This window comes from Caenorhabditis remanei, chromosome IV (genome assembly GCF_010183535.1).
Source record: "Caenorhabditis remanei strain PX506 chromosome IV, whole genome shotgun sequence".
Classification (NCBI taxonomy): domain Eukaryota; kingdom Metazoa; phylum Nematoda; class Chromadorea; order Rhabditida; family Rhabditidae; genus Caenorhabditis; species Caenorhabditis remanei.
In genome coordinates this window covers 8573983-8594144 of record NC_071331.1, presented here as the reverse complement: position 1 = coordinate 8594144, position 20162 = coordinate 8573983, and the positions used below count along the sequence as shown (strand labels likewise).

General features: G+C 42.3%; 8 protein-coding genes across 8 annotated transcripts; 5 read left to right on the top strand and 3 right to left on the bottom strand.

Moving 5' to 3' along the window:
• Nucleotides 1–7065: 7065 nt before the first annotated feature.
• On the bottom strand, nucleotides 7066–8445 carry GCK72_012950 (uncharacterized protein; the record flags this gene model as incomplete). Its single annotated transcript, XM_053729526.1, has 1 exon — nucleotides 7066–8445. One exon carries the CDS (start codon nucleotides 8443–8445, stop codon nucleotides 7066–7068), a length of 1380 nt encoding a protein of 459 aa, XP_053584298.1.
• Nucleotides 8446–9928: 1483 nt separating this feature from the next.
• Nucleotides 9929–10389, top strand: GCK72_012949 (uncharacterized protein; the record flags this gene model as incomplete). The annotated part of the gene is made up of 3 exons (XM_053729525.1): nucleotides 9929–10063; nucleotides 10119–10205; nucleotides 10315–10389. 3 exons carry the CDS (start codon nucleotides 9929–9931, stop codon nucleotides 10387–10389), a joined length of 297 nt encoding a protein of 98 aa, XP_053584297.1.
• Nucleotides 10390–11082: 693 nt separating this feature from the next.
• GCK72_012948 (uncharacterized protein) lies at nucleotides 11083–11689 on the top strand (the record flags this gene model as incomplete). The annotated part of the gene is made up of 2 exons (XM_053729524.1): nucleotides 11083–11178; nucleotides 11231–11689. The coding sequence occupies 2 exons, from the start codon at nucleotides 11083–11085 to the stop codon at nucleotides 11687–11689; spliced, it is 555 nt and encodes a 184-aa protein (XP_053584296.1).
• A 1065-nt stretch (nucleotides 11690–12754) lies between these two features.
• GCK72_012947 (uncharacterized protein) lies at nucleotides 12755–13285 on the top strand (the record flags this gene model as incomplete). Its single annotated transcript, XM_053729523.1, has 3 exons — nucleotides 12755–12874; nucleotides 12926–13123; nucleotides 13169–13285. The coding sequence occupies 3 exons, from the start codon at nucleotides 12755–12757 to the stop codon at nucleotides 13283–13285; spliced, it is 435 nt and encodes a 144-aa protein (XP_053584295.1).
• Nucleotides 13286–14660: 1375 nt separating this feature from the next.
• Nucleotides 14661–15375, top strand: GCK72_012946 (uncharacterized protein; the record flags this gene model as incomplete). The annotated part of the gene is made up of 3 exons (XM_003090806.2): nucleotides 14661–14771; nucleotides 14825–15077; nucleotides 15191–15375. 3 exons carry the CDS (start codon nucleotides 14661–14663, stop codon nucleotides 15373–15375), a joined length of 549 nt encoding a protein of 182 aa, XP_003090854.2.
• Nucleotides 15376–17783: 2408 nt separating this feature from the next.
• On the bottom strand, nucleotides 17784–18244 carry GCK72_012945 (uncharacterized protein; the record flags this gene model as incomplete). Its single annotated transcript, XM_053729522.1, has 3 exons — nucleotides 17784–17858; nucleotides 17968–18054; nucleotides 18110–18244. 3 exons carry the CDS (start codon nucleotides 18242–18244, stop codon nucleotides 17784–17786), a joined length of 297 nt encoding a protein of 98 aa, XP_053584294.1.
• Nucleotides 18245–19144: 900 nt separating this feature from the next.
• Nucleotides 19145–20059, bottom strand: GCK72_012944 (uncharacterized protein; the record flags this gene model as incomplete). Its single annotated transcript, XM_053729521.1, has 1 exon — nucleotides 19145–20059. The coding sequence occupies one exon, from the start codon at nucleotides 20057–20059 to the stop codon at nucleotides 19145–19147; it is 915 nt and encodes a 304-aa protein (XP_053584293.1).
• On the top strand, nucleotides 19728–20123 carry GCK72_012943 (uncharacterized protein; the record flags this gene model as incomplete). The annotated part of the gene is made up of 1 exon (XM_053729520.1): nucleotides 19728–20123. The coding sequence occupies one exon, from the start codon at nucleotides 19728–19730 to the stop codon at nucleotides 20121–20123; it is 396 nt and encodes a 131-aa protein (XP_053584292.1).
• Nucleotides 20124–20162: the final 39 nt, after the last annotated feature.

The window sequence follows — 20162 nt, the reverse complement described above, 5'->3', positions numbered from 1 at the left end:
GGAATTCTATTCATATCAGCTGAATATGAAGGCATCTGGTGCATGTTGACTTGGTATAGCCTAGCGTATTTGGTGCGTCAGAAACGCTATTACTATACACGACTGTCTAAGATCTAAGTTTGTTCTGCGAGTGAAAATATCCTACGCCGGCCGCACGTATTGCAGTATCTAGACCATGTGAGTTCCTCGGATACGATTCCACTCCCCCCACCGCCTCAGCTCAATCGATAATCGTTCCCTCGGGACTCGAGAGTCGTTTGGTCTTCAGCGCCGGGCGATCTGTTATCAAGCCGACAACTCGGTCTAAGAATTTCCTCGGTAAACATCCTCCGGGACTATACCAACAGAAATTCGCGATAGTTTCAATTTAGCGCCGCCCGCAAAAATTCGGTTGAATCAAGTTCTTTGGTAAAACTGGAGCGTATTGGCACAGGTTTCGCAAGAGCGGAATTTGAAGCTCTGTCATTACGTGGATCAGTCACCTCGCATACTTACTGGCTCACAAGTGTACCGTCGAACGATGTCAGTGCCCTCGGGACGTGCTTCTTCGACAACTACACCTCGTTTACTTCTATACGTCTTTGGACGACTTCAGGAACGTCAAGCGACTGAACTGAAAGTGCCTCTTGTACCGAGATTTCATCTCAAAATTCGTTCATCAATGTATTTTCTTCCCCCCATTAGGGCAATGGAGTTAATCGTTCATGAGCGGCGGTCTGATTGACTTAGAAAATGTCCGCCAGCGGAATATCTCGATTGTTCCAAGGTGCTCGTTTTTTGAGCCATGACGATGGCAAAGGTGCTCGTCACCTCCTTGACAAGTGATATCATTTCGTAGTCATATACAGATGAAACCTCAGTTCTTTCTAATGCTGCTTGATTGAGCTGCAGCGTATCACGAAAAGCAAGGAACCGTCTCTACCTAAAAGGATCCTTCCTTTTAACTTCATGCATCGATGAAAATTCAGCTGAATTTACCGTCCATGCGTGGTCATATCCCCTCGAAGATGCATTCGCCGACTGAGACGTCACAGAAAGCTAGATACTTTGAGACCTATATGGCACAACGAGGTTATACGTAAATTATTAGTACGTGTACCCCTCGTATTCCACGTTCATTATGAACGTGACCTCTTACGTGTGCTAATAAACTTGTCCACGTTACGACGTGGCTAAAATGAGATGGGCGGTTTCGAGCCCCAGTGTTCAGTTCGTGTTTTCACATCTTTACCCTTCGCTCTTAAAAACCCCCCGTCTTATTTTGGTTGGACAACTTGTTTATCGGTGCTAGTATCTGTAAGCCACGCTCCTCGCAACCCATCTTTAGACCGATCGTTTGAGGCAAATTGCTCTCGAGCTACCCGTGTCGAACTCTCCGTCTCTAATGGGTACTCCTCAGAAGTGGTCATGAATTCCAGCAAGATTGAACGGTCTTCCGGAATCCCATCACCACGATCTAGGAGTAAAAAATTTCTAATATGTCCTCGGATATACTTATTTTGAGCATCATTCGGTACTTCTGATTTCCATCGAATTCCTCGTCAACCGACGATATTTGGTGCAGATGTACTAAGTACAGATTAATCGGACTGTCTCGAAACCGAGACAGTCCGATTAAAACAGTTACCTCGTCTATTACAAGTCTGCACGTATTGAGAAAAAGCCCTTCTTGAATTCGAGATTCATGAACGGGGGTAAAATGTGATGAAATCAACTCTATGCGATGAGTAAAAAGTAGACTCGATACGATCGTTCGAGCCGTCTGGGGCGAGATCGTACTACTTTTTAGCGTGTTAAAATCGGAAAAATGTTCACCATGTGCATAGAATACGAGAATCTAAGCATCGGATGCTTCAGAATTCAACCGGTTCACTGGGAAAAGTGGGAGCTTATGGAAGACAGCGGCATCTTAGCCAGATGGAGAGCTCCATATGTTTTAAAAAGTCCACATCGGATTCAATTTTCGCGATGCTTTCCGCCAGTTGATGAGTGGGTCGAGTCCCTCCATCGTTTCACATATCCGAGTCTTTACTATGGTACAAGTATTAGAAACACGTACAATTTCATCTCATGTCTCTAGTACAATCCTCGTGGTGATACCGTGTAACCTCGAAAGATTGTTAAAAAGGGCGACTTCGGTCGTCTGGTCAAGGAGGACATATTCTCGACTTCTCTAGGGATCGATACACGTTATCCCAGCCATAAATCCTGTCTTCCGCGTGTCTATGATACAGCAGTGATTGAATGAGCCGATAATCGTGTTACCGCTAGAGAGGGTTTTGTATAAACCGATAAGCCTCGGACAAAGCCTAGTTTCCCTGTCTAGAATCTACTATGACCTTGATCGGGAGTTGGAATAATTGAGAGATACCCGACTCCCCCCACCGAGTAGTAGTGCCCTACCGAAGGGTTCCGAAGTTCCTATTAGCAGATCCAGTTTCATCTGACGGACTACTTCAGGTAAATTCGTAGTGTTATGTTTGAAGACCTCCGTGTTGTGGTGAGAAGCCACCAGACACTGGAGAACACGCCCCTCGTGATACAGTAAGTGCGATACTGCTGAGAACTCTGTAGTCATGTAATCCACAAGTGCCGGAGCCAACGCGGGCCCTCGTCCACCTCTGTGTTGCACATAGTCGACAGTAGTCTATCATGATTTGTAAGGGTACTCGTTTGGTACGCGATATCCCAGAGCCAATTCAGAACTCTCATCTGAAATGGTCCCCTCTCGTATCTCAGAGTTGCGAGGCTCTGAACGTGTCTAGCTGACGGTACAGCGAAAACACACCCCAGCCACTTCATTTCTCGGATTCTAGTATTCAGTCTATGTCGACTCTTCGGAAGACGAAGGTTTTTCAACTTCCGGAGTGATGGTCGATGAGTCGATGAGCTGTGATGAGATATACGTTGTATACCATCCATTTAGGATGAACTAAGTTAGAGTTAGACGTAATTATAACTTGGTATTCGTCCTACCAAGGCAACGTCTCGGAGCTCACCTGACTCGTCCTCCTACTGAGCACAGCTGATGCTACAATTTTAGTTTTGTTGTGTAGCCTGGATTTCAGCTTCGAATGTGTACAGTTCGTGGATGGACGTCAGGACTCGCCCGAACAGGAGCGGACTTCATAGCGTTTTGTTTCTCTGTTTTTTAATCTTTTTATAGTCCCGCTGTCCGGTCTCAATTCTCTTAAAGAATAATTTATTTTCAGTTTCTCATCTTTCAACACCTCGTGTGAACAATCAACCATGTCTGGTACCGGACAACAACACTCGCGGATCGACCCCTCGTCAACATCTGGAGGAACCGCCGCAAACAACAACGTGATTCAACGTCAACCCTCGGAGAACTTCAAGAAGGCTCAGAAGAAAGTCAAGACCGCGATCACTCGTGCAAGTTCTGCCGGCGTCAAAGCTGTGGCAGAAGCACAACCCTTCATTGACGACACTTCGGTCGTCCATGACGCTATCGAGCTCAAGACTATCAACGATTTACGAAAGAAGTTGATCGTCATCAAAGCAATGATCGAGACTGATAATCACTTCCACGATTTCGTCTCCAAAGTCCAGGAAGTCCTGTCCAACAAGGAACGTCACCGTCTACGCGAAGCGGCAAAGGCTCATCTTAATCTGAAGCCTCGGACCAACACCTTGCCGGTTCTCAGGACGACCATATTGGCATTGCAGGAAACGCTCGAAAAGCAGAAGTACCGCTATGACGAAGAGGTATCCTCTACGGAAGCCGCGGATATCTCGGAGTTAGTGGAAACTTCACCCCAGGAGGATGAGATTGTATCCGACGAGGACGATTTGAATGATCCCTCGTTATCAGATACTTCTCAAGAAGTCATCGATCCTCTCGATGCCAAGAATGAGGACAGCAATCGTGTTCAACACACCTCGTTCGATGGTATCACCAACTCCGGTGGAACGCAAGTTCCTCCAGTGGTCACTTCGGATATTCGTTCAAATACCGAAACCCACAAAGCCTCTAGTTCGGCTCCTCAAAGATCGGCCTGTCCGCTCTGTAGAGGAAGTCATGATCTTCTCGACTGCACTAGTCCGAAGCTACCGGTCTTTTGCGCTAAGAACGATTTATGCGTTCTCTGCACGTCGTCGAGACATAAGACACACCAGTGTCCACTACGGGAACCCCGGTCATCACCAAATTTCGCTAGCGCAATGCGGCCAGAAAGCGGTGGACGTTTTGTGACCTCGGCTACCCCGATAGTAGCCTCTACTCCTCGTCAGGTTCAATCGAATTTCCCCAATCTGTCTGACAGCGAAGGGAAAGAACAAGATGTTTCGGCTCGCTCGCCCGCCCCTCAAATTCGAACCGAAGTTTCCTCAGATGAGGAAGCTAACGACGAATGCCGTGAGGCTCAGAGAGGCAGAAAAATGAAATCGAGTAACAAAGGGTTGTCTTATTACGACCTCGAGTCTATTCTTCCGAAATTTTCTGGTGATGCCCTCCGATACAAAAAGTTCATTTCGATGTTCGAAAAACTTGGAATGCAAAATCCGCGACTTTCCGATGAAATGCGACTCGCTATCCTGGAAAAGAAGCTGGTCGGAGACGCAAAGCGCTTTTATGTCGACTTAAGTGATCCTCGCAGGGCCATCGAAGCTTCCTTGGAAGGTCTTCGCAACACCTTCGAGGGCGATACTTCTGGCGTCACGGAAGCCCTAACGCGTTTCCGGGAGCTGACATTCCACGAGACCGACCTCAAACGCTCCTCCCGCCAATTACAGGACGCGAAAACTCTCGTCCTACGGCTCAGAGATCTAGGGGAAGATGTTGACTCCCCCGCGTTTGTTCGCAATCTTATGGAAAAGTTGCCGGAAAAGATGATCCGTGTCATCAAGCCGTTGTTCGACAATGGCGGGCAGCCCTCGACAAATCAGATCTTCGACCGGTACGCAAGTTATCTTAACGACCGTGCCTTCGTCGACCGTTTTCGAACTGCCAAAGTCTCTGAGAGATTGAAAGAGATCCCGGGCGAGTCAGTAATGGCTACAAACGCGATTTCAAGTACATCTAAGAATCCTCGAGGTAACTCTACTCCTGGCGGCAGTACTCGTACCGCCCCCAAATTCGCTTCCTCCCCGAAACCGGCGAACGTTAGCAATAACGCGTCTCCTACTTCGGGCAAAGGCGGCAAAGGACAGAACCCCTCGAAGAATTCGAACCAGCCGAATAAATCCGGCAATCAAGGCTCCTCTGGTCAGGCCGGCCTCGGGTACTTCGGTTCCCAAGCAACCGCCCAACACCAGGGAAATCAGGCTCCCCCGAGCCAAGGTTCCGCACCATTTGGTAGACCCTCGTTTCCGAATCCGCAAGGAATCGCGTCACCCGGAAATCGCCAAGGAGGAGGCCCCACGTCTAACCCAAACTCAGGAACCCTCAAGCCTCGGATTCCCGGCATGAAAGGGCAGCCCGGAGAGAAACTCGAACCGTGCTATAAGTACGGTAGAGGATATGATGAGCGTTTTATCGCTCATACTTTCCCTCGAGACTCCGAAGTTGCCTCGAAATGCTGTTTCATCTGCGGTCCCGGACACTCCATTTTACAGTGTGCCCTCCCTTCGTACGAAGTTCGGCAATTCTTCCGTTCCAGTGGATCTTGTCACAATTGTGCACAGAGAACCCACCCCACCGAAGAATGCAAGAGCTTCAGTACCTGCGCTTACTGTCAAGGCAAGCACAACTCGGGAGCTTGCACTTTGAAAGAGTACTACCGCGACCCTCGAAACTATCCATCCGACGCCCCGGCTCCAATCCTGTCTGAATTTTTTCGTGGCCCCCTCGGGGGCTCGCAGTAAATTTCCAGGGATAAACCTTGGGCCTTCCTCGGTTAGCGTACCGACTGTTGCCTCGCCAGCAACAGTGCCTCTAGTACTAATTGGAACGTTTAAACGTAGTAGCACCGGAGAAATCCGCTCAGCGACTATCAGATGCACGGGCAAGATCTATGAGCGTTCCGAGAATCAACTGACCCCCCTCGAATTGTCATCCTCGGATGACGACCCCGCTCTTGAGCTGGTTCAGGGTACTCATGATTCTCAAGACCCTTCGGATCCCCCTCGCATCGCTACGTTCCCAGTTCTTTATCAATTGTCTTTTCATACGGATGGTACGCCATTCTCAATGACATTCGCGAGTTCCCCTCGACTTCCGAAAACGAAGTTTGTATGCCCTCGTTTGAGCGCTGCAGATATTCGCTATTCTCGTGACAATCAAATTGCCCCTCGAAGATTACTGACGGATAGTTCGTTCAACGGACAAGTCATCGGTATGCTCTTGGGCATCGATTTGTTGCCTCGATTATTAGGAACGTCCCGGAGACTGTTGCTTCCTTATGAAATATTTGTGAAGCTAGTTAGCGGTATTATTGAGATGGTAACCCCGGAGATGGACAATACTACAGATCCGGTCTATTACATCCCCCATCGAGTCGTAGTGAAGGAATCTTCGCTCATGACAAAGTTGCGGATCGTGTTCGATGCTAGTAGTAAAAAAGGGAGAGAGCTCAGTCTTAATGACTGCCTCGAACCTGGACCCTCGATGCTGGTTGATCTTTATGACACTCTCATTCGCCCTCGGCTACCGGATTCCCTGGTGAAGGCTGACATAGAAAAAGCCTTCCACCAGGTACGTCTGGACCCCGAAGAGCGTAACTGTACTCGTGTTATCTTGAAAGATAACGCGAAGCCCCCAGTTCGAGATAATCTTATTGAGTACCGATTTACTCGGATTCCTTTCGGAATGACCTGTTCTCCGTTCCTCCTCGCCGCCACGATTGATCACTTCCCAAATGGGATGACCGATCCGATCGCCGAGCGAATCCGGAAAAACATCTACGTCGACAATATAATGATTACCTCGAATGATAGGGCTCAAACACAGAATATTCGGATTGACTCGAGTAACGCGTTCACCTCGATGAACAAGCGTCCTCGAGAATATATCTCAAACAGTGCGGAAGAGATGTCAAAATTCCCTCGGGAGGAGATCACAGCTGATCCGTCGGTCAATTTACTCGGGTATCACTGGAATTCTGTAGATCACAGAAACCTTGCTGAGAAATCAGTCGTGTCTACTGCGAAATCGGTAGACACTGTCGAGAAATCGACAAAACCTAATACGTTGAAGACCAGCGTTGAAGGAAAGAGATTAGCGAAAGTCAAAGTACAAAGCTTCAGCGAAAGTTTGGTTAGAGCAGATTCGAAAGTTCCGGACTTGGATATTGGTCGTTCTGGCACATCCATCGGAGGGATGAAGATTCCGTTCGCCCCGGATTCAGATGCTTGTCGTTCAGACACATCTGGAGATGGCGCTAAGCGGGAAGTCCCGAATTTGGAAGCTAGTCGATCAGGCGCATCCAATACAAGGAATGGACTAAAGTCATCTGGTCCCGGGAAAATATTCGATAGTGGTCCCCATCGAACAGCTAATTCTTTAGCCTTCGATGGTACACCTCGACCGGATACCCCTCGGCCAGTAGAATCAGCCACGGACTTGGATGTTGGTCGTTCTGGCACATCCATCGGAGGGATGAAGATTCCGTTCGCCCCGGATTCAGATGCTTGTCGTTCAGACACATCTGGAGATGGCGCTAAACGGGAAGTCCCGAATTTGGAAGCTAGTCGATCAGGCGCATCCAACACAAGGAATGGACTGAAGTCATCTGGTCCCGGGAAAATATTCGATAGTGGTTCCCCTCGAACAGCTAATTCTTTAGCCTTCGATGGTACACCTCGACCGGATACCCCTCGGCCAGTAGAATCAGCCACGGACTTGGATGTTGGTCGTTCTGGCACATCCATCGGAGGGATGAAGATTCCGTTCGCCCCGGATTCAGATGCTTGTCGTTCAGACACATCTGGAGATGGCGCTATACGGGAAGTCCCGAATTTGGAAGCTGGTCGATCAGGCGCATCCAATACAAGGAATGGACTAAAGTCATCTGGTCCCGGGAAAAGATTCGACAGTGGTTCCCCTCGAACAGCTAATTCTTTAGCCTTCGATGGTACACCTCGACCGGATACCCCTCGGCCAGTAGAATCAGCCACGGACTTGGATGCTGGTCGTTCTGGCACATCCATCGGAGGGATGAAGATTCCGTTCGCCCCGGATTCAGATGCTTGTCGTTCAGACACATCTGGAGATGGCGCTATACGGGAAGTCCCGAATTTGGAAGCTAGTCGATCAGGCGCATCCAATATAAGATATGGACTAAAGTCATCTGGTCCCGAGAAAATATTCGATAGTGGTTCCCCTCGAACAGCTAATTCTTTAGCCTTCGATGGTACACCTCGACCGGATACCCCTCGGCCAGCCACCGACTTGGTTGCTTGTCGCTCAGGCGCACCCAGAAAAAGGAGAAGACTGCAGTCTCCGGACTCAGGATCAATCATGGATGTTGGTCGATCTGGCACATCCATTAGAAGGATACTACCGTCCGCCCCGGATTCAGATGCTTGTCGTTCAGGCACATCTGGAGATGGCGCTCAACGGAAAGTCCCGAATTTGGAAGCTAGTCGTTCAGGCGCATCCAAAGCTGGGAAATCTCCTCGTGCTCCGGATTCAGATGTTAGTCGTTCAGGCACATCTGGAAACGGATTCATCCGGGTAGTCCCTAACTTGGATGCTAATCGCCACGCATCTGTTAACGAGTCTGCACAGTTAGATTCTGATTCTAATGCCCCTCGACAGCGTAATACCGAGATAATGGATGACTTGACGAAGCCATCAGGTTCCGCGATCTCTCATGGTGACATAGTACCCCAAGACACTGCTAATCACAGTCCAGGGGTCAGTTATCCAATGATGTCTTCTCGCCCTGACAGCGTTGATCATGCGAAAACTCGCTTACCAATCCACCGTGTCCGACAATACCAACCTCGCAAAGCGAAAGCTAAGCTTGCACGTTATGTTCACATAACGCAAGCAGCCGGGCCTCAGACCCCCCGGAGTGTTGACAGTCTCCTGGTCCCCGAATCAGGTTCCTGTCCCACTCCAAACTAAAATGTAATTCGTATCACTAAATTATTCTAATTTAGTTTATACTTATTACGTATTTTACTTTCTGTTAATTAACTCCCTTCTTCCCTGTCTCTTTAACCCCATTTCAGGCGGAAGTAATATTCCACAATTCAAGTTGCCGCCATTTAGTCGTGTCTGCGTCTCTCCAGTCAAAGGCGCACGCTGTTTCCGACGTCCGCTGGTCTCGCCACGCGCACACCTGCTAAACGACTGTGACCGTACTCGACCGACTCCCCTCGCTTGGCCTAAAGCCATTAATAATTTAGTTGTTCCTTAGTGTTGTTTTTCCTCTCTCTCTAAGAGAGTTATTATTGTGTTTTGTAAGAGAAGTTGTTAGAGAGCTTCTTGTAGCCCCTCGAGAGCTCCCGATACGTGTATCGGGCGCTTGCAGAGTCGCTATTAAGTTCCCTCGATAGCCCTTTTCCCTTTAAATTCTATTTGTATTGTAAAAGGCAGAACCGAATAGGTTTTTAATGCAGTCCCTCGCGGGACATGCTTTTTCCCTATAATAAATGGTTCTTGTAAATACTTGAATTGTCAGCACATCGGGCACTTCCTTTAAACCCACTGAACCACCTATCGGAAGTATAATTTGGGCTCATGTTCCCACCCTACTCGGCACATTACCGGCGGCCTTCTGGAGACAGAAGGGGTGGCCACAGGAACTGTCAATTTTGACCGACTTTTGATTCATCCAAATGTTTTTTTGATTACGGTTTTCCAAGCAAAATGTTTCTTTCATTTCAGACATTTCAGAAAAATTCCTGAAAAATCAAAAGCTTTTTTGAAAAAAAATGTGAGTCATTGGTTTTGTGTTCGACCTCGATAAATATTTTCCTGTTGTTCGTATTGTTCGTTCCATTTATATAATCTAGCCCAAAAATGGTTATAGTTATAGAAACCATGTTTCTCTTCCTTCTAATTTTCGTTCCTACTGCTGTTATCGGTCAGGATACAACTGTTTCAACTGTTCTGGATCCGCAATGTGTTGAGGAGTTCCACAAAATTCTAAGCCGCGTAAAGGTGTTTTCTGAATTTCTCAAAACATGAGTACAGTTCTTATTATTTTCAGAACAGAACGGTGTTCAACAAAGTTTACGATGTTGATTTGAATGAAGAGTGGATGGATCGGAACCTTGCTGAAGAACTAGGAAATAATGTATACCATTCCTTCCCAACCTGTCCAAGCGCTCAGAGATTCCTATTTTTTTTATTCCAAGAAAAATGGACGATTGATTTTTATCACAGTGAACTGGAATCTTGTTTAGGAATTGGAACTCTCAAAGAGATCAAAAGAATCTGTAACTCTATTCCAAGACCTCCATCAGATGAAGTTGATTTGAGTCCTTGTAGTAAAATATTTTATTTGCAAGTTTTAAAATAAACGTTAACAAATCGAATGTGAACAACTTGGTGCGCTGTTTCTAGCCTTCTTGATTTTTCCATTTTTTAATAAAAATTATGAATAAACATTACCAATTTTGTTATTCAAGTTTGCTCTAGTTTCAAAAAACATGTTTGTTGGCAAAAACAAAAAATTCAAAAAAAAAGTTTACTGATTTGGGTTAAAGTTTCTGAAAGAAATGAAACGGAAAAATGTGATAAGCTTTATGAAAGAAACAATTCGAAATTTTTTTTTACAACTGCGCTCCACCGGAATGTTCTAAAAAAGTGTATATTTTTCTCTGAGTCTCTCAATTTTCTTCTGGTTCGGTAGAGCACGGTTGTTAGAAGCGTGACGTGATAATAGTTCACAAACCTTTTCTTTTTCGTCCCATCCATAGCCTAAAACTTACTTCAAGAAAATAGGTGACTGGTTTTTGATTCTTCTGAAAATCATGCTATTCGATTAATGTTTTTCAGGCAATAGGTTCTTTTCGTTTCAAAAAAATGCCTGAAAAAATACAAAGGCTTTTTTGAAAGAAAAGGTGAGTCATTGGTTTCGTGTTCAACCTTGATAAATATTTTCCTTTTCTTTCTCATTGTTCACTCCAGTATATAATCTTGGCCAAAAAATTGTTACAGTTATAGAAACCATGTTTCTTTTCCTTCTCGTTTTGGTTCCTGTTGCTATTTCCGGGCTTGATCCGCAATGTGTAGAGGAGTTCCACAAAATGCTTGGCTGCGTAAAGGTTTTAACTGAATTTCTTGAAACATAACTATAGTTTAGTATATTATTTTCAGAACAGAACACTGTTCAGCAGAATTTACGATCTAGGATTGGATGAAGAGTGGATGGATCGGAACCTGGCTGAAGAAATTGGAAATGCTATATCTTGTTCTTCTATGCCAATCTGTTTGGTCGCTGAGGATTTCTATAGACTCTTACTACAAGAAAAATGGACGATTGATTTTTACCACAGTGAACTGAAATCTTGTTTGGGAAATGGAACTCTCAAAGAGATCAAAAGAATCTGTAACTCTATTCCGAGACCTCCATCAGATGATTTGAGTCCTTGTCAAGGAATCGAGGATCCATGTTTCTCCGAAGAACTTGTAAAGCAGAAAACATGCACAGATGCACATCTTCCGGATTTCAAAGTGTTCAGTTTTGCATTGCACACAGAGTGTGTTTCCTTACATGTTCCGTATTTAGCAGACACATGGAAAGAATATTCTATTGATTATTACAGGTCTTCATAATTTTTTGACTAAAAACACTGAATAAATATTTCATTTGCTTTTTTTCAAATTTAACGTAATAAACACAATGCAAGCAATATTTTGGTGCATTTTCAGATGTTGAACAAGACTGATTGATAAAGATGACCAGTTTTAGTTTACTCTAGTTTCAAAAAAAAGAAGAGGGGCTGAATCTTCAGATTATGAAAAAAATAAAAAATGAGAAAATTTTTATGAGCTTTACGAAAAGAAACAACTGCAAATCGTTCAGAAACTATTGAATCACGTCTTTCTGGGTTTTTAATGTAGCAAGAAAATAATAGCCGAGTATAGGTAGTTGCAGATGACCCGATAATGAAAATCAGTTGTTTCATAAACCTAAATCATGTTCCAATTGTATTCTCTTAATTTTATAATGCGATCCTTAATATTTCATTTCGAATAATTCAATTCAGGAAAATATTTCAAAGACAAATTTTTTGTGATAGCATTGCTGTAACCTGATTAACGACACAATAACGTACTATCGAAGAACTAACCCTGTCGATCTGCCGTCATTTCAGATATAATTCTTTATGTTTGGAGTGTGGTCTTTATACTATTTATGTCATTTTACACAGTAAAATAATTTTGAAAAATGACCGTTGTTTATTGAAACCATTTTGAAGCTATTTCTGCGTTAGACTATGCAAACTTTCACATACAAACCAAATTATACAAATTAACTCACTAATGGTTCTTGGCAGGGGTTTTCAATCCCGGTGAAGTTTATAAAGATGTGCATTGGCACAAATCCAGATAGGTTTAATTTGCGAAAGTGACAGTACGGTGTTTGATTTTTTGATTTTTTGATTTCTTGTTATTAGTAATACCGGAAATAAAACCTAGCTGAAAAACTCCTTTGCAATATTGGTGCTTGGACAATTCAACTTATATTATTAAATATTAGATTTAAACAATGCTTTTTCATTTTCCAAATTCAATTTTTCGGCAAGCAATTTCTCAATATAATAAGAAAACAATTGAACAATTGTTCTACCCATCTATAAAATACCGACACGTCGAAAGAAAAGTAATAAGAAAACCATGTTTCTTTTCTTCCTTATTTTCCTCTCCTTACCTATTTCTGGGCACACGTATAGTAACAACAACACTCTCGATCCTGTTTGCCAAAAAGAATTCATAATATTTGAAATGTGTATTAAGGTGAGTAAAGCATGATCATGTTCTTCGAAGTCACCGAAAAAACTGTTTCAGGAACAATCTCTATTACCTTCAACAACAAATAGCTCGGATAACGGTTCAGATTTCGGCGAATCTTACAGAAGAGAGCTTCAACAAGAGATTGATTGTGGCAAACCAATGAACTGCTACTATATGCAGCTTTACATGACTCAATTAAACCAGGCCCAGCTTTACATGAATTACTATATTGAGCATTTAGAGTCGTGCGTGGTAATGGATGTAACTATGACTATTCAATCTCGATGCAAATTGCAGACACCAAAAACGAACGAAGATGAGACAAAAGAAGAATGTGAGTCTTTAAAAAATACAGCAATTGATACATATTTTAAGATTTTGATCGTTTTGCAATTGATGAAAAATGTGCCATAAAACTGTTGCTGGAATGGTCGACGTGTGAGATGAAAGATGCTTCTCATTTTCTACACTACCATCGTCTACTGTACTCATATTACAAATTCCAAGAAAGATACAGAAACGAATTAACACCTTACTTTTTTAAACCTGTTTAATGATTAAAATAATTAATAAATATGATAATTATAAATTAATTCGTTTTAACAAAATCACAAGTTATGACGGTGCTAATAGACATGGTTTTAAAAACTTTTTTCTGACCAAAAATCTCGAATTTGTATGTAAACTGTAACTACTTCAAGGACAGACATTCAGAAACTTTTTTTTTTGAGAACAAAACCTTTAAAAAAGTGTGAAAACCAAAAAATCACTACTTTTGTTATTTAATTTTTGAAAATTTTTCGAGCAGTATTTTCGAAAACTTTCCCAATTTTTTTTGAAAAGTTTGAACCGAAATGTTTTTTGCTGTAAATTTTTTCAACAACCACCGAAAAATAGAAATATTGTTCGCACAGCTCTGGTTTCGGTATCATATCGAAAATGCGATCATCTGCTGAACGCTCTCGTAAATATTCTGTTGTATACAATACGACAATCAGAAAATATATAACTACATTCACATCCTTGGAAAATGTGGAAAATATTGTATCACTGCTCCACTACATAATAATTTACCACATTTTCCCTTATAAATTTGTCGGCTACTGTTCCAGAAATGTAAAACTTCAGAATTCGCAGACCTTTCATAAGTTTTGAAGGTGTGCCTTGAGAGAAATACATTTGAATTGTCACCGGTAACTTCAGTTCGAAAGTTGGTCGTATTCTGGACAATACCGTCACTAAAGTCGATCAAGATACACTTACAAACGGCTTCTGTCTTGTCTTCAATCAAATTGAAACTTGAGGTCAAAATCTCTTAAACGTCCAATCAAATTTTGACCAACTTCTTTTCAGAGATGGCCGCTATCAGCTACAGAAGATTTTTTTGTCTTCTGACTAATATGTGATTAAAATTTGCTCTGAAGCCAAGTTGGCCCCAAATTCGACCAAAAGTTGAAACGCTAGGGCCGAGTAGGCTGAAGTTGTAAAAATGGGAGAATGATCATTCCGTAGAGACAGTTTTCAAGGGAATTTCGGTGGACCGCAATTTGAAGAACTGTGCCGAGCTTATATTTGAAAACAGAACACTATTTTAGTAAAGTTTGAAAAAATTCATTTGTATCTTTATTTCGAAACAATTTGATTTTTTAATTCCCGATTTCTATGACTCACAATCAGACCGGAAGCAATTTTCATTTAATTAATTTAATAACAAATAATGAACAATTCATGCATTGTTCAACCCATCTATAAAACTCCTGCTCCCTGACAAAAATCTATTTCTGAAACCATGCTTCTCTTAACCCTTCTTCTCCTACCATTTTCAATCTCTGGACAAACCGACTATATTCTCAATCCCGCTTGCATAAATGAGTTCAATGAAATATACAGCTGTGTGAGAGTGAGTAAAACTTTCACAGGATATTAACCCTGAACAACAAAAAACTATTCCAGAATCAGTCCCTTTTCCGATTCTCTGAAAGTAGTCCCCGTGACGACTCCGCGTTGAATCATGAACTCTCCGAAGAGCTTCAGTATGTTCTTGCTTGTTCCGGACCACTCCACTGCCCGATTTCTCAAATTTTCCGTTCATTCTTGTATCAAAAGAAGTGTATTTTGGATTACTACAATGAGAACTTGGAGGCTTGTGCAGGGATGTTTGTAGTCCTAGAGGTTTGGAGGAAATGTGCTACTAGTGATGTAGATGGTAAGATTTAACGAATAAATTTTTATAGCAAACTGAATCAATATATGTACTGCTCTAACAAAAACATTGAAACAATACAGCGGAAAAACTTCGAAACAAACAAAAAATTCCAGATTTTTTCTTCGAATTGGATGAAAAATGCGCCGTTGTGGAGTTCTTGAACCATTCGACATGCGATAATAAAGATGCGTCTCGATTCCTCCTCTTCACTAATTTGGTTCGGTCGATTTACGTATCCGCCAATCGCTATGGACCAGAAATTAAGCATTATATCGAGAAAATACGGATTTCTTTCTGATTTTATTGTGATTTGAATGAATGATGAGCATTATTGTTGGAGTAGTTATAGCATGGGCTTACTAGGGGCCTGAGTAAAGTTAAAATAATGGGAAGCTTTGAAACATTGAAAACACATATCGAAATATGGAAAAAAGTCAAGCAAAACTCTGTATTCACGCTAAGAGATTGTTCCAATAGTACAACTTGGAAATGTTTCTGTTTTAAATTTTCTGGAACAGATCTTACCTAGTTTTTAAAGGTGTATCTTAACATAAGTCCATTTACATCATCCCCGGTTGCTTTAGCTCGGACGTTGGTCGTATTCTGGACAAGACCGCTACTAAATCTCTCCAAGGTTCAACCAACTTCCGGGCAGCGACAGTCAGATAAAAAGTTGTGATCAAAATCCGACCAATATCAGATCCAAAGTTGCCATTCCTTTCACTTGCGGGTAAAAAATGCCGAAAGTCCAACTTCATACCAAGACTGTTCCATCTTCCACTCAAAAAGTGACTTAGATCCGACTAAAAGTCTGAAATCATTATGCTTTCAGCGTTCGACCTGAAGTTGCAACACGACTACCGAGTAGGAAAAATTATGACCAACTTCACTCCAGTGACCAATAAGGGCCAGTCTTGGTAAAGACATAAAACTCATCTGTTTACTTTTAGAATTTCTATGAGCAACAAATTTCCATCAAAACTGGAAGTTTTGGTTTTCATAATTAGCCTGTTTTTGTACTTTCCAAACTTTTTACCATTTGTGAAATCAGTCTGTTTTTTTCACGATTTAGGTTCTCTACTTGATTCTCTCATCGGATTTTTGTGTCAGCCATTATTATCCAATCAAACAAAACAGCGTTCCACAAATCAATGACATTCCTGAAACACAAAACGAATTTTTCAATCGGAAAATAGTTGAATTGATTTCATTATTGCGTTATGACAAATTTTTTCAGAACAATTACCTTTAGAATGTCTTCTAAACAAAATGACGAATTCTTTCATTATTCTAGAACATATATAAGTTCCAGTGGAAAAGAGAAATACATTTAGAAGCCATGCTTTTCTACTTCCTATTTCTTTTGCCATTGGTTGCATTTGGGTACCCCCCTTTAACACCCGAATGTATTAAGGAAATCGAAAAATCTAATGGATGTGTGAAGGTGGGTTTTGTTGTTATAATATTTGCAGTTTTTGGACTTTAAAAATTTACAGAACCGCACCCTTTTCTCAAAATTGGATTCCGCGTTTCACCCATATCCCTCAGAATACATCAGTCTCCTTGCCGATATTAACAATGCTCTAGGCTGTCTTCCATTGAAATCCAACTGCTCCAGCACAAAAGTTTATAGAGAAAGCTTGACAATAATATCGATTAATCTTCAATGGTTGATGGAGAAAATACGCGAATGTTTCACTAGTGAAATAAAGGATGAAATTTGGGAGAAATGCAAACAGGGCCAAGATGAACAAAAAGGCCAGGAAACGCAGGATTCTTTTGGTTGTAAATGCATTGGTGAAGCTCAAAAGTCCATAAAGTTAAATAATATTCTCGAAAAAATGGCTTACGAAACAATGAAAGAAATGGGACTTCCAATTTTGTATTAGTGCATCCAACTGTTGAATTGATTAATAAATAATTGTTTAATCTCAGAAGAATGTGTTTGTTGTTTTGTCTTTAAACTGATGATTCGAAAACTGGATAGATGTGTGAATCAATCCATAATTACCCAACTCCCCCAGAAAATTTTTACCGCAAATGAGAAAAGTAGAGAGCATATTCTCTCACTAAGCGTTGTTTTCACTTTTCTACTACCGATTAGTACTTTTCAGATGATTATGATACATTTGATAAGAAATTTCGACTGAGAAAACTGTCGAATATCAGTTTTAAATCAATTTTGACAATCGAAATTTTGCTTGATATGCATCTGTGATGCACGGAAGACAATTCTGAAAAATGTAAAGACGGAAGAAGAATCTGAAAAAAATTCGCATATTCTGAATTCTGACAGAACTTATAAAATTCATTGAAAACATTTTTTGTTTATTCAAGCATGCTCGATACGTGAAGGTTATCAATCAATCAAATCGAAAAATAAAATACAATAAAAAGAGGTGGGGGAAGTCAAGTTAAGAAATGTAGGAGTGGCCACGTCGGGTTTTTGTGGGAATCTAACAGGGGATTACAAAACTTGCAAAAAAAAATTTGTCAGAAAACAAAAATGAAAAATCGAATCCATTAGGTACAGGGTGCGGCATAAATAGTGATACCAATGTTTGGGTCAGCTCTGGTTCAGGCACAGAACTCTTCTCCTGAATGAAACGGCATCAAGAAGGCTAGAAACAGCGCACCAAGTTGTTCACATTCGATTTGTTAACGTTTATTTTAAAACTTGCAAATAAAATATTTTACTACAAGGACTCAAATCAACTTCATCTGATGGAGGTCTTGGAATAGAGTTACAGATTCTTTTGATCTCTTTGAGAGTTCCAATTCCTAAACAAGATTCCAGTTCACTGTGATAAAAATCAATCGTCCATTTTTCTTGGAATAAAAAAAATAGGAATCTCTGAGCGCTTGGACAGGTTGGGAAGGAATGGTATACATTATTTCCTAGTTCTTCAGCAAGGTTCCGATCCATCCACTCTTCATTCAAATCAACATCGTAAACTTTGTTGAACACCGTTCTGTTCTGAAAATAATAAGAACTGTACTCATGTTTTGAGAAATTCAGAAAACACCTTTACGCGGCTTAGAATTTTGTGGAACTCCTCAACACATTGCGGATCCAGAACAGTTGAAACAGTTGTATCCTGACCGATAACAGCAGTAGGAACGAAAATTAGAAGGAAGAGAAACATGGTTTCTATAACTATAACCATTTTTGGGCTAGATTATATAAATGGAACGAACAATACGAACAACAGGAAAATATTTATCGAGGTCGAACACAAAACCAATGACTCACATTTTTTTTCAAAAAAGCTTTTGATTTTTCAGGAATTTTTCTGAAATGTCTGAAATGAAAGAAACATTTTGCTTGGAAAACCGTAATCAAAAAAACATTTGGATGAATCAAAAGTCGGTCAAAATTGACAGTTCCTGTGGCCACCCCTTCTGTCTCCAGAAGGCCGCCGGTAATGTGCCGAGTAGGGTGGGAACATGAGCCCAAATTATACTTCCGATAGGTGGTTCAGTGGGTTTAAAGGAAGTGCCCGATGTGCTGACAATTCAAGTATTTACAAGAACCATTTATTATAGGGAAAAAGCATGTCCCGCGAGGGACTGCATTAAAAACCTATTCGGTTCTGCCTTTTACAATACAAATAGAATTTAAAGGGAAAAGGGCTATCGAGGGAACTTAATAGCGACTCTGCAAGCGCCCGATACACGTATCGGGAGCTCTCGAGGGGCTACAAGAAGCTCTCTAACAACTTCTCTTACAAAACACAATAATAACTCTCTTAGAGAGAGAGGAAAAACAACACTAAGGAACAACTAAATTATTAATGGCTTTAGGCCAAGCGAGGGGAGTCGGTCGAGTACGGTCACAGTCGTTTAGCAGGTGTGCGCGTGGCGAGACCAGCGGACGTCGGAAACAGCGTGCGCCTTTGACTGGAGAGACGCAGACACGACTAAATGGCGGCAACTTGAATTGTGGAATATTACTTCCGCCTGAAATGGGGTTAAAGAGACAGGGAAGAAGGGAGTTAATTAACAGAAAGTAAAATACGTAATAAGTATAAACTAAATTAGAATAATTTAGTGATACGAATTACATTTTAGTTTGGAGTGGGACAGGAACCTGATTCGGGGACCAGGAGACTGTCAACACTCCGGGGGGTCTGAGGCCCGGCTGCTTGCGTTATGTGAACATAACGTGCAAGCTTAGCTTTCGCTTTGCGAGGTTGGTATTGTCGGACACGGTGGATTGGTAAGCGAGTTTTCGCATGATCAACGCTGTCAGGGCGAGAAGACATCATTGGATAACTGACCCCTGGACTGTGATTAGCAGTGTCTTGGGGTACTATGTCACCATGAGAGATCGCGGAACCTGATGGCTTCGTCAAGTCATCCATTATCTCGGTATTACGCTGTCGAGGGGCATTAGAATCAGAATCTAACTGTGCAGACTCGTTAACAGATGCGTGGCGATTAGCATCCAAGTTAGGGACTACCCGGATGAATCCGTTTCCAGATGTGCCTGAACGACTAACATCTGAATCCGGAGCACGAGGAGATTTCCCAGCTTTGGATGCGCCTGAACGACTAGCTTCCAAATTCGGGACTTTCCGTTGAGCGCCATCTCCAGATGTGCCTGAACGACAAGCATCTGAATCCGGGGCGGACGGTAGTATCCTTCTAATGGATGTGCCAGATCGACCAACATCCATGATTGATCCTGAGTCCGGAGACTGCAGTCTTCTCCTTTTTCTGGGTGCGCCTGAGCGACAAGCAACCAAGTCGGTGGCTGGCCGAGGGGTATCCGGTCGAGGTGTACCATCGAAGGCTAAAGAATTAGCTGTTCGAGGGGAACCACTATCGAATATTTTCTCGGGACCAGATGACTTTAGTCCATATCTTATATTGGATGCGCCTGATCGACTAGCTTCCAAATTCGGGACTTCCCGTATAGCGCCATCTCCAGATGTGTCTGAACGACAAGCATCTGAATCCGGGGCGAACGGAATCTTCATCCCTCCGATGGATGTGCCAGAACGACCAGCATCCAAGTCCGTGCCTAAAGTCACACTGGCATAATCTTTTAAATTTTTTTTCTGTTTCGTGATTGAGAAATTG